Consider the following 14,622-nt stretch of genomic DNA (forward strand, 5'->3'; position numbering starts at 1 on the left):
GTAGGGTATTATATGGTCGGGCTTGACCGACCATACTTTCTTACTTGTTTTAAATTTTTTTTTTGTGAAATAAATGTTTTGTATTGTAAGAAACTATTTATTTCTTCTATATTACCGATTTTTTGCATTTATATTAAAATTTTTTTCAAATTCGCGATGATTGAGATTTTTTGAAAAAATACAGTTTTTTTTTTGCTAAAGTAACAATTATTTTTGTAAAATTGTCTTGTAAAAGAGAATATTGATTTATGATTTAAATTAATGAAATTTGCGATCTTTTATTTGCATTATTCAGTTGGTCACATTAACTGCTACTTAAAAACGCAAATCCTTCATATATGAGTTTATATAAAATATGTTTAACCCTTTATCTGGCAACATGTTATTTTAAGTGCAAAAAGTTATTTTTCTATTACTAATACTAAAATAAAAACACATATTTATTCAGAAATTTTAAAAAAATATTTTTTTCTTGTTAATTTAAAAAAAACTGGTGTGTTACAGAAATGTTACATTGCCTGAAAAGTTGCAAATATTTTATGATAGATGGAATGCACGGAAGCAGTTATTATTTTTGTTATAGCACAATGCAACACCACATTTTTCGCATAAAGTTTGTGACACGCCTTGGCAATTTGGCATTTTGCACCGTATTCTCTTTTCCGCCCAGACTGGCCAATGACCAACCTGGTCTAGACGTACAGCTTGTGGTGGAGCATGTTGAGCCGGTCCTTTGGACTTTTTTGCTTGTAAATCAGGTTCAATTGATCTCGTTCTTTTTATTTTAGATTTGGTATCGAGCTTCAAAAGAGTTTCAGCAATCTGCAGACGAAATTCTGCAGAAGATAACAACTTGTGTGTTTTATTGGCTGCACTGTTCTTTTTGTACAATAGCCATGAGTTCGCCATTACTAAATCTAAAAAGTGGTAAAATAATCGAACTTGCCACCTTTTACTGCGAAGCTGAATTTTGTATCTTCCCATAATAGCGTCAATGAGATCTACACCTCCCATGTGCGCATTATATTGGCCAACAATGGAAGGACGTTCTATTTCAATATACTTTTTTTGAGCTTTGTCGTATCTCTTTACTGGACGTTTTGGGATTTCACCAATGAAAGTAGAAGCCAGATTTACAATTTTGTTGTCCTTCCATGAGACTGTTGCAATTTCAATTCCTTCAACGCTACAAACAAACTCTACAGAAGATCCTCTATTGTTCTTAATCATTTCCTTTTCAGGTGGAAGTTTACAATTTTGAATACGGTTTCTTCTTATCGTTCCTACGCTAAAAATTCCTTCTTTAGCTAAATAGGCGAGGAGAGGCAAAGAAGTAAAATAATTGTCGAAATATAGTTGAAAATTTTGTTTTCTGGGAATGATTCGCGCCAGTCTCATGACTACATTTGAAGATGCGCCTAGGTCAGGTTCGTTGCTCTCAATAACATTTTCCTTTCCAGTTTCTGGCTCAATTTTATAAGCGAATCCCGAAGACCCACATAGTACATATATTTTATAACCCCATTTATGGGGTTTGTTAGGTATGTAACGCTTTAGATGGTTTCTGGCTTTGGTAGAACACATCTGTTCATCGACACAAAGATGTGGTTCAAGAGGAACTTTACGAAAATTTTTATTTAATTCGTCTATGACTGGCCGGACTTTAAACATTCTATCATAATTTTTGTCGGTTGCAGCCAGATTTTTGGTGTTATCATTGAAGTGAATTACCCGTCTAATTTTTTCAAATTTTTTTAAAGGCATCACTTCTCGTATTTTTGTGGTCCCAATGCTGTTGCTCCAGTGACTGGATGCATTAGGAAGCTGTACCAACGACATCATGTACACAATGCCAATAAATTGTTGAATATCTATTTGTGCTACGCGAAATGTATCACTGATGTCCTTTTGCGTGATATACAAATTTGTTTCATCAGCAATGTATTGCAACATTTCTTTTGAAAGGAAGTAAAAAAAATATTGTATTGGAGTGCTAAGGCTTTTTATTTCTTCGGGCAATGTTGTATTCCCTTTGAATATCAGTTGTTGCTCATTTAGAACAAGGTTTTTCTTTTTCCAAAGAATGTTCTCATAACGCTTCTTTTGGCATTGCCTACTTTCTGCTGCTTCATTTCCTACACATTCTATTATATCGTTAATATCTGGAGCAACATCTTCGATAATGGCGTCTTGTGCATCTACAGTATATTCAGGATCATGAGCAACATCTTCAAAAATGGAGTCTTCTACATCTACCGAATATTCAGGATCAGCCACACTATCATCGTCAAAGTCAAGTCCATCCTCACTTTCCTCAAGAATTTCTAAAATTTTCGCATTCGTCAGCGACATATTTACATGTAGGCTACGAAAAAAAAACACATTACTGTGCAATGTGACATAAATGTAACAAACTGAAATTAACCAAATACAATTAGAATATGGTTTGCTTTCAGTTGTATTTTATGAAAATCACTTTATTACATACTTACGGACTTATTATAAACCAAGAAAATAATATGTATAACACAAATCTGATTTTCACACTGAAAACTTAAACACTTGTTATGGTTTGAAATTTTTTTCAGCAATAACCTTTTGGCACAGAAAAACATGTGATAATAATATTGTCCCGTTACATTTTATTTCTTTGTTATTGAGTACAGTTTGTACTAATTATGTTACAAAACCTAAAATAATTATATTGATAAAACACAGCAATATATAGGCAATTTTTGGGTATGTGACATTTCTGTTACATGGCCAGATAAAGGGTTAAAAGCTGTTTCGTTTTTTTAAAAAAGGGAGTTAATAAAGAAAACTTTATGCTGCTTTTTGCATGATTTTTGTTTCTGTTCTTACCAAAAGAAAATAAATTGCCAGGATTTAGTGTTAAAAACCACTTTTTTTGTTCCTTTAGGCTACTATGTATGAGTAAATGTGTATGTATGTATGTGTGAGAGCCGAGAGTTGCTACAAATTATGCTATTATGTATAGAAGTTGTGAAAGTATACCTTAAGTAGCATTTGTAAGTCAAAAAGCATAGTATACTTTTAGGTGTTAAAGTTAAATTAACCTTAAATAAATGAGTATTTTATGAGCAATACACTTGAGGTGATGCTACTTACAACAAAAACAAATAAAAAACATTCTTTTCCTTTTGGAGTCTGTGTCTTTCTAACTAAACTAAAAAAGCCAGTTAAGTTACAATACCTCATTTGTTTATGGCTCGATTAAGTAAGATGAGCTAGAGAAATAAACACTCGTAGCTATTCAAACGTACATATTCAAAAAGGTTATAAAAATGTGTATTCAAACGCTGCTTTATTAACCAAAAATTTATTAAACACTTATTTCCGTATCGTTAGCCTTTTTCACCCCCTGAATATTGTGCTCTTTTCAGAATAATACTTTTTGTTTGTTTTTGGTTTGAATTCTTTGCTTTGCAGATAAAACTTACTTACATTTGTAATAGTTGTTGTTGTTGCTGTTGTTATTGTTGGTTATTTCGTTAAGCAATAGTTTAAACCAGAAAAAGTACCTTAAACCTCTATAAAATTCCAAAAGGAATTTGTAAATAAAACTAAGAACAACAATAGCAAAAACATTAAACGCAATCAAGCTAAAAAATACAGCATAAAGTTTTTGCAACGCATTTCTTAACTAAGTAAAACTTGTTTGTGTTAAGCAGAAGAAAAAGGCCAAATTATTGTAGAGGAAAGAGAGCTAGAAGGATAGAATTCATCCTTTTACTTACACTTATTCTTAGTTATAGTCTTTGAATATTGCAATATAAACCAAGCGAGAATGTTATAAAAAAAAGTACAATAACTAAAACGTACTGTAGTAGTAACTTTTTGTATATATTTTTTTAAGATGAAACGGGTTTAAGAAAAAACAAAACTTTACAATGACTTTTACAACCTTTAAAGCCACAATAGTAAAACAGCAACAACCATAATAAACGGAAATTCAAAAGCAAAAGTTTACAATAAAATCAACACGCGTATAATTAAATAACACTCCTTTTCCTGCTGCGTAGCTTGTTATAATAATAAAGTTTTGAACAAAAATATATATGTATTTTAGTTTGAATGAAATCACCTTGAAACTTAAACAAAAGCTGGTTTTTTCATAGTTCACAGTATTTTGAATAATAATTTTACACAAATTAATTATTTGCTGTAAAAAATATGAAAAAAAATTTTATACTTTCCTCAATCGGGCGGGTAAAAATAACTGGTCCGATTGAGGAAAATGTTTACACAAATTAGACCTAAATTGTTATAATATAATTGAGTTTTTTCGAAAATTTGTATTAATTAAGCGGTAACTGTAAAATAGTTTTTTTTTGTGACATTAAAATGTTTGTGAAAATATCAATATTTGTGTGAATTGTCGTTATATGAAAGTCCAGGTTCTAAATAAAAAATACCAATCAAAGGACTCAAAATTTTTCAAACATTTGTGATTTTTTATGTGATATGCAAATGTATTTTTTTTTAAATTTATGAAATTTTTTCAACAAAAAAATTAAATATCAAAAAAAGGATATATGGCCAGCTTCTCAATTAAAAGGGCTACTCAAATGAAATTTTATGTGCATATTCAGGACAGCAAACTACAAATTGTGGTCAAACCAAAATTTTATTTTTTTTGTTTATTTTGTAATTTTAGCTTTTTAAAAATTAAAATTTTAACTTTTATTGGATTAGCTTGTGACATGTGTTTTTTTTTTTGAAATTGGCCATTTTTTTTCTAAAATTTGAGTATTTTTTAATTTAAATATTTAGTGAAAATATCGATATTTGTATGAAAAATTACTTTATTGTAAAACACCGTCCGACAAATAGAGAATAAATTCGTTAGACACGAACCGGATGATATACGTCTGAAACTATAAATTTAATGGAGAAAAACTGTGTTTTCAGTTTTTCATTTCCTGTGATCCTGTATCCTTTTTTATGGACTTCAAAGTTTCAAAGAAGTACATTTTTCAAAAAATATTTAAAAATACTCCTGCTATTCCAACAATGACAAATTGTATGTCAAAAGCACAAGAAGAATTGTAAAATATTTTGTATTATCTATAAAAATGTCCTTTAAAATGTTTATCCTTTAATATCCTTTAAGATTGCCAATAAATTCCTTTTAAAAAAAAAGTGCTTTAAAGACCCAAATATTCTATACTAAATGCCAAAATTTCATCCTTTATATATATAAAGGTCAAATTAAAATATAAAAAAAAATTTATTAGTATACAAAAAAGTTTTATTAAGAAAAGTGCATCTTTATAAACTACATCACCTTAGTGGGGGAGGTATAATGGGTTAGGGCTGTTGTTTGCAACATACAAAAATATTCTCCCAACACCCACCTTAAAGTATACCAATCTGCTCAAGAAAACTTTCTGAGTCGGTTAAGCGATGTCCGTCCGTCTGTCCGTCCATCCATATAAACCTTGTAATCAAACTACAGGTCGCAGGTTTAAAGATAATTCGACAAAATTTGGCACACACCTTTATATTGACCCAAGGACAAAGGCTATTGAATTTGGTTAGAATCAGTCCATTATTTATCTTTGCCCCCATACAATTGGCCTATTTGAAAATAGTTAAGCTCTCATAAATATCTTAATTATAAACATATTCAAACCAAATTCAGCACAATTAAGTTTTATGTAAGCCGAACTCTCACGACCAAATTTCGTGACAATCGGTCAACAATATTCCATAGCTCCCATATAAGCAACATTCTCGAAAATGTCATTAATATACATAAATCTCTGAAATATGTTAGTATCCAAACAAAATTCAACACAAATATGTTTCACATTCGCAATTCATCCCACCAAATTTTGTGGTGATTGGTCCATAATTAGTCATAGCTCCCATATAAGGCCCACTACCGAAAATGTGTGTATTCAAATAAGATTCAACACAAATAAGTTTCATATCAAAACAAAACTCTTTATAATCATATACCCGGTGTAGGGTATCATAAGGTGGGGCTTGCCCGACTATACCATTTTACTTCTTTATTAAAAAGTCTTCTTCGTAGCTTTTCACAACGGATTTTGTTATATTTTTTTCGAATGAAATATTAAAATAAAATATAAAAAATCAAATAATGCAAATTTAAAATATTTTTTAACACTTAAGTAGTTAAGATAGAAGGATGAAATTTTGGCTGTGGTATTCAATATTTGGATCTTTAACTCACAATTTTTTAAAAAAAAAATTATTGGAAATTATTGGACATTCAAGGATAAAAATTTGAAGGGACATTTTTGACATCTTTTGATCCTTACAGGATAAAATAAAAATAATACGAAATATCTTACAACTCTTCTTGATCATTTGACACCAAATTTGACATAGTAGGATGATCAGAAGTATTTTAAAACATTTTATTAAAAACGTACTCCTCTGAAAATTTGAAGTCCCTTTAAAAGGAAACAGGATCACGAAATGAAAAACTGAAAACGCAGTTTTTCTCCATTTAATTTATTGTTTCAGACGTATATCATCCGGTTCGTGTCTAACGAATTTTTTCTCTATTTGTCGGACTGTGTATTAAGCTAAATAGACTCCGTTATCTACAAAGATCCAGAATACTTTAAAGGGACGTAAATTAATATTGTGAAATTACAAACGTAGTGACAAACTTATACTATTCGTAATGAAGTATAAAAAAATGTAAATTTTTATTACCTCTGTTAATAGTTTATGCTTATATCTATTAAATAATACACAATTATTTTGACTAAATCAATTCTAATTAATTTCATTTTTCAACTAACTACAACATTTAATATTTAAATTTTTTTGTATCTCATAATTGAATTGTATTATAACTGATAATAACAACAAAAAAAGTTAATTTATTTCCAATCAATTTGATTTATTTTCACAATTTATGTCACCCCTAGTTATGGCGTAAATTAAAAGTTCAATGATCTTTTTGTTAACTATTGATAAACAATATTGCTGTTATAAAACACCTGTAGAGATGCAAAACTAAAATTGTGTATATTTTATTCAATATTATAAATACTCAAACACACACACACTTTCTTTTGTATAAATATAAATAAATTAAAAAAAAAATAAATAAATAGTTGCAAAAAATAATAAAATATACGAGTGAGTATGACTGGTCTCTCTCATCCATTAACTATGCTAACTAAAATTTTATAATGCCACTTATATAGTCGGAGGCACGTAGCATGGCTTAATTTGTATTGCTGTTCCCCCGAGCGGGTATTTGTGTTTATTCATGTATTTGTACACTTGTTCCTCTGTTCCTGTTATTGTTGTAGTTGTGGCTGTAAATGTATTGTTTTATTTAAAATGCAATATTGTATTTGTAAACATAAATTCATTTATTTAGTCTCTCAGTCTAGCTACTCTATGGGGTTTGGTTAACCCAATACTTTCACAGCATTTTTCTCAACTATTCTTATTTAAAAAAAATATGTATAATTTATTTGTTGTTATGCAAAAGAAATAAAATACAATTTTTAAATTAAATAATATTTATTTATTATTTTAAATGCATAAAATATAAATTGAACATACATACATACATTTTTATGAGACAATTTATATACAAATTTAATTTTTTTTAATTTTGACTTTTTTACTCTGAAATATAGTCTATTTGATAGATTTTAAATAACATCATTATAGTAAAAATTATGCAACATTTTTTTTAGTAAAAAAAAATACATCAACATGTTTATAGAGCAAATGTTGCAGCAACATGTTTATAGTAAAAGTGTTGTAGCAACATTTTGATATCAAACACTTTGCAGCAACATGTTTATAATAAAAATGTTGCTGCAACATTTGCACTATAAACATATTGATGTAATTTTTTTACTATAAACATTTTATTGCAATATCTTTTCTATAAACATGATGCTGCATCATTTTTACTCTTCAAATAATAGAAATATATAGAAATTATTTAAAATCCACTATTTTTATACCCTTCACCTTCGTGAGAAGGGTATATATAAGTTTGTCATTTCGTTTGTAATTTCTACATTTTTCATTTCCGACCCTATAAAGTATATATATTCTGGATCCTTATAGATAGCGGAGTCGATTAAGCCATGTCCGTCTGTCTGTCTGTTGAAATCAATTTTCTGAAGACCCCTGAATCTTCGGGATCCAAATTTTCAATAATTCTGTCAGACATGCTTTCGAGAAGTTTGCTATTTAAAATCAGCAAAATCAGTCCATAAATAACGTAGATATGAGCAAAAAACCGGGACAACCTCGATTTTTTACCTATTTTTGATCTATATCTGGATTACTAAGTCATTAATATAGATGATAGATATTTCAAAGTCCATTGCAACGATGTAGATAAGGCTATAGTAAGTTGGACCTACAATGGGTCAAAATCGGGAAAAATATCTTTTAACTCGAATTTTTTTTCATAAAAAAATTTTTTTGTCATAAATTTTAAAAAAAAAAAAAAAAATTTAAAAAACAATTTCGAAAAAAAATTTTTTTTTCAAAAACAATTAAAAAAATAATTAAATTTTGTTTACCTAAAAATATTTAAAAAAATTTATTTTAAAGTATAATTTGGTGAAGGGTATATAAGATTCGGCACAGCCGAATATAGATCTCTTACTTGTTTTTAATTTATTTTAAAATATTTCTAAAATTTTGATACTTTTACTACTATTTTAAGTTTTAAATAATTTAATATTCATAAAGGACTGTTAAATAATGTAAATTATTCTTTTGCATTTGCAAATTAACATTTAAAACTATATACATATGGGCAATTCCATATCATCGTACGTGACATTTGTAAGCCTATAGAGTGGAATAGATTTTGCAAAAATAAGAGTATCTGAAAAATAATTTGGTCTTTATGTTCCAATCAGAGGGTACTATATTTTAAAATAATAAAAAGTTATTTCGAAATATTGTTCTCCAAAATATTGAGCGAAGTAAGGGTATATCGTATGTGACATAAAACGGAACTCATTTTGAGGTACATGTAGAAATATGCGAACATATTCGAATCGTGAGAGGCATTATGTTTTCTTTTAATTTCTTACACTAAACGATATATTTTTCCTTTACAACAAGTCATAATTAAATAAAAACCATCTTTGGATGATTTTATAATAAATAAAATTTAATATCGTACGTTACATACCGTACGTGACAGATTTTTCTCTTATAATAAAACAATATGTATTCTGTAAATATATTTATACAAAAACTAAAAAAATAAATAGAAAATATACATTCGATTTCAATAACCAATTTTATAATAGCAAATAAACAATCAGAATCAAATTCATTTCATACTACAAGCTAATTGGGAGCCTAGTTTTCGCGCAATTTTAGCCTAAAACATACCTAAAACATTAAAAAATTAAATATAATCTATTTAAACTATTATTTTTGTCTTTAAAATGTTGTAATATTATCTAAATACTTTCACATAGTAACATTTTATTATTTTCTTCTATTCAAATCATCTTGAAAAAAAGTTTCAAGGGTTTTTGTGTTTTCAGAAGTGGTAGCGATTCTCGTGGAATTGCCCATATGTATGTAGTATTATTTAAACTTATTAGTATGGCTACCTACTACTTTTTTAAATTTGTAATATTAATGATTTTTTTTAAAGTGTTCTTAGAATTTTCTCTTAAATTGTAAAAAATTTTAAATTTTTGCTTGATTTTGAAAAAAAGTAGTAGAATTTTTAATAAATTCTATATATTTACATTATTTAAAGAACTTTAGCAATGAATTCAGGTATTAAAAAAATAAAATTTCGATCTTAAAATAAATTTAAAAAAAAGTAGTAGAAATACTACTTTTTTAAATCTCACTTATTTTTATGGAAAATAAAGTAGTAGAAATTCAAATATTTTCCTATTTATTTTTTTTTTAATTTTTTTCTTGAAAATTTACAATCAGTATCATGATTGATATAAAATAGTAAAATGTTGCTCTTAAAATGGGTTTTAAAGATAGTAGTAGAAATACTACTTATTTTTAATTTTTATATTGTTTTTTTTTTATTAATTTACAAAAGTAGTAAAATTTCGATTTTAATATATTTTTTTAAAAAAAGGTAGTAAAAATACTACTATTTTTAAATGTTAAACAAATTTGAAAGTAAATTTTTAATTAGGCTTAAGTTCATTTTTATTATAATTTATTTGTAATAATTCAAAGAATATCACTGAATACTAAAATTTTTAGACAATTGGCAAATTTGAATGCATTTTCTACCCTGCCAAGGGCGTCATCAACAATCTTCATTAACAAGGTCTATTTGTAAATATCATCTATTTAACTTACTATTATTAGGAATTAGAATATGGGAAGCCTAATTCATATTTATATTATTTGTAAATTAGACGAAATTTCAAATATTTTTATTATTAATAAAATGATAAATTTGTAATAATAAGAATACACATATATAATAAAAATATTTGAAATTTCGTCTAATTTCGTCAGATTGATGTAAAACTCTTAAAATAGGTTTTAAAGATAGTAGCAGAAATACTGCTTATTTTTAATTTGTTTTTTTTTTTAAATTATTTACAAAAGTATTTCAATTTTAACATATTTTTTAAAAAAGGTAGTAAAAATACTACTATTTTAAAATGTTAAACAAATTATATATCAATAACTATTTAACAAGGAAATTTATTTTGAAGAAACCAATTTGTCAATGGTAAACAAAAAAAAAGAAGTACTAGAAATACTACATTTTTAAATATCACTTATTTTCATTAAAAATAGGAATATCTGGGAATTGTGAACATAGGTAGCAAGGATATTATATATTAGGAGTGATTGCTACACCCATTCCTTTTCAACTAAGTTTCATCATCAATATTTTACATTAATTTTTGTTGGTTTTCTTCTTGGTCGATTTGGTATTTTGGTAGTAGAAATACTACATTTTGAAATCTCTCTTATTTTCATGGAAAATAGGGCTATCTGGGAATTCTGAAAATAGGTAGCAATGATGGTTGGATAAATAAATTATGAGGGAATTCAATACCTATTCCTCTTCAACTAATTTTTGTTTGTTTTCGTTTTGGTATATTTGGTATTGGAGCTATCTAATTTGAAATTATTGTGTAGTGAATTCGTTACATAAATAAAAAAACAATTGTCTTTTTACAATTAGCGAGATTTTAACTATAGAAAAAGTAAAAAATCGCTCTTAAAACATGTTTTAAAAAAGTAGTAGAAAAGTTACTATTTTAAAATTTTAAGCATTTAAAATTTTTTCTTCAAAATTTATGTTGAACCTTAATTTTGCAATGAATTTTGGTATAAAAAAATAAAGTTTAAATTTTTTTTTGAATATAATTTAAAAAAGTAGTAGAAATCAGCTTTTTAAAATTAATAATTTGAAGGTTTCTCATGTCTTTTTTAAAAGTAGTAGAATTGCTGCTATTTTTAAATTTTAACACGCTTTTTAAAAAGTAGTAGAAATACTACTTTTTTTAATTTTTCTTAAAAATTATTGAGAAGCAACATTATTTCAATGAATTTCTGTATAAAAATTTAAAAGTTTCAGGTTTTGTAAAATTTGTGAAAAAATTAGTAGTAGAAAAACTACAATTTTAAAATTGAAATTTTTATTAATTTCTTTCAAATTTTATCGAAGCATGTTAAAAACGTAGTAAAAATACTACTTTTTTCAAGTGTTATGTTTTTAATAATTTTCTTGAAAGTAGCAATACTATTTTTTTTAAATTTAAATTCTTTAAAAATTAATAATAAGTAACATTATGGCAATGAATTTTTGCATAAAAATTTAAAATTTTCAGGTTTTGTCAATTTTTTTAAAAAAGTAGTAGAAAAACTACAATTTTAATTATTTTCTTTCAAATTATAGATATAGACAACATCTTATCGCTGTCTATTAAAAAGGTAGTAAAAATACTACTTTTTTAAAGTGTTACGTTTTTAATAATTTTCTTGAAAGTAGAAATACTACTTTTTCTAAATTTTAACTATTTAAATTTTTTCTTAAAAATTAATGATAATCATCATTATGAGAATGAATTTTTATATAAAAATTAAAAATTTTAAGGTTTTGTATTTTTTTTTTTAAAAAAGTAGTAGAAAAACTACTATTTTAAAACTGAAATTTTTTATTATTTTCTTTAAAATTATAGATAAGCAACATTTTATTAATGTCTGTTAATTTTTTTAAAAAAAGTACTAAAAATATGACATTTTTAAAGCGTTATGTTTTTAATAATTTTCTTGAAAGTAGAAATACTACTTTTTTAAATTTAAATTATTTAAAATTGTTCTTAAAAATTAATGATAAGCATCAATAGGCAATGAATTGTATAAAAATTTAAAATATTCATATTTTTTTAAAAAATTTTAAAAAAAGTAGTAGAAAAACTACTATTTTAAAATTAATTTTTTTTATTATTTTCATTAAAATTATAGATATAGGCAACATTTTATCAATGTATGTTAATATTATATTTTTTTAAAAAAGGTAGTAAAAATACTACTATTTTAAAGTATTACATATTTAATTTTTTTTTTGAAAATGAATGCTGAGCCCAATAAATACTAATATTAAATATAAAAACTTAAGCAAAACTCCTTAAGTATACCATCAATGAATGATTTAGTATAAAACGGATCTAATAACTTAATAAAAATAGTCATTATTTAAATAATATATAACAAAGATTTTCATGACACAGATAAAGACGACATTCAAGCATTTTCCTGTATTGGAAATCACACACCTTTTCCTTAATATAATTCTACAAACACATCCTTTTTTTTCTACTTATGGAAAAGCCAATGTGTTTGAAAAAGTGTTACATCACTGCGGAAATTATGTTAACCAAGAAAATGGCATCAATTTTATAAAATAAAAAAAAAATAAAAAACAGAAAATGTATAAAAAATAATCGATGTAACATGATGAAAGCAAAGTGTCAATGTATATTATAGCAACACTTCAAATGACACTTTATATAACTTCTTATTTCCTTCAACTGCTTGACTTTTTACACAAAAAATAATCATAATAATAAAGAAAAAAAAACACACAAGAAAACGAATCTCAACAAAAAAAAAAATGTCATTGAAATACAACAACAAGAAAAATATCAGAAAAAAGGAGTAGAAAAAATAAAAAAGAAAAAACTACCAACAAGAATGATTGATCATTTATTGACACTAAACATTATTACCTTGAATGTTCCGAGAACGTAAATAATGTATGATGATTTTGTAGGTATTGCTGTGAGTGAGTGAGTGAGAGATGTATGTAATTCTGTAGCCAAGTCACGGCAGGATGCATGCAGTCAAAAAGGATGAAAGCATAAGAATCACAATGACAATGTTTCATTCTTTAATGCCTGCAAAAAAAAAAAAACAAAAAAACTAAAAGGAAATTGTTAAAGAACTGAAAAATATCCTAGGTGCTATAAATTATTTTTGGTTTCTGTAAAGTTTATTTATTTATTTTAGTTTTTTTTGTTATTTTTATCATACTTGATTATGTCATAAAGTAATTAAATCCCTTCCTTAAAGTGTGCACAGTTTTACTTTAACTTTAGTTAAAGGGTTTTTCATTTATAACAGTTATTTTGTAAGGAATTTTAAAAAGTATTTTACAAATCTCTTTTTGCTATAACTGATTGCTAAAGTTTACTGTGAGTATTTACATTTTTATGTAATATTTATGTAAATTCTGTTATAACTCTGTAAATACCTGAGAATGCATGTAAGTTTGTGTGTGAATATTCAGATGAAATTTCATTTTATTAAGTTTTTAGTTGTTGTAAAATGCAATAATAATAATTCCCTTAATAACACTTGGCTTTTTTTCAACATTGCACAGTGAAGCAATTTAATGTGTAAAAAGCTAAAAAATTCCATGAAAATGCTAAAGAAAATATTCATTCTACAGCTAAAACTAGAATAACACAAAATATATTCGGCCATTTGTGTGTGTAAATCACTCTCAAGTCTTAAATACAAAATCCAAACTAATAAGATTCCTTCGAAATGTTTATCATAGTCCTAAGTAATTCACTATTAAAAATCAGCAAAATCGCTGCAACAGAAAAAAATTTATTAACCAAAATGTAAGACAACTTCAAAAAATTTGATATTTTCAAAGAAAACTATTTTCAAGCTGTTACTTGTAGCATATTGTTGTTGTAATGTGTGTAAGAGATTCATGTGTCATCAAGCATGTTGTTGTAGTTTTGATTGTTGTTGCAATTTTACAACAATGGCTACAAACAATAACATAAGTGTATAAATGGCTATTTTCTTGCAATTTTGCCCACTGTTAATCGTGTGTATTAAAGTCATTGTTCTTTTATGCAGCAAAAAAAAAACTGCCGCTTCTCAGATTGTCATTGTTGTAATTGTAATTCAGGTTGTTGGTGTTGGTGTTGGTGTTGTCGTTGTTATTGTCATTGTAAAATAACTGAGCAAAATCTTTATCAACCCACCTTTATGGCTTTTGAGTGGTTATTGCCGTTATTGCTGCTGTTGTTGTTATTGTAGCTGGTTTAACGTATTCGGTTTGTTTGGTTGGTTAGCTGGCATCATGGCTGAGAA

At 26.2% G+C, this 14,622-nt stretch overlaps 1 protein-coding gene across 1 annotated transcript; it reads right to left on the reverse strand.

The window, feature by feature from the left end:
- Positions 1-537: 537 nt before the first annotated feature.
- On the reverse strand, positions 538-2,352 carry LOC135959811 (piggyBac transposable element-derived protein 2-like). Its single transcript, XM_065510887.1, has one exon. It carries the CDS (start codon positions 2,350-2,352, stop codon positions 538-540), a length of 1,815 nt encoding a protein of 604 aa, XP_065366959.1.
- Between the last annotated feature and the right edge of the window lie 12,270 nt (positions 2,353-14,622).

Source organism: Calliphora vicina, chromosome 5 (genome assembly GCF_958450345.1).
Source record: "Calliphora vicina chromosome 5, idCalVici1.1, whole genome shotgun sequence".
Classification (NCBI taxonomy): Eukaryota; Metazoa; Arthropoda; class Insecta; order Diptera; family Calliphoridae; genus Calliphora; species Calliphora vicina.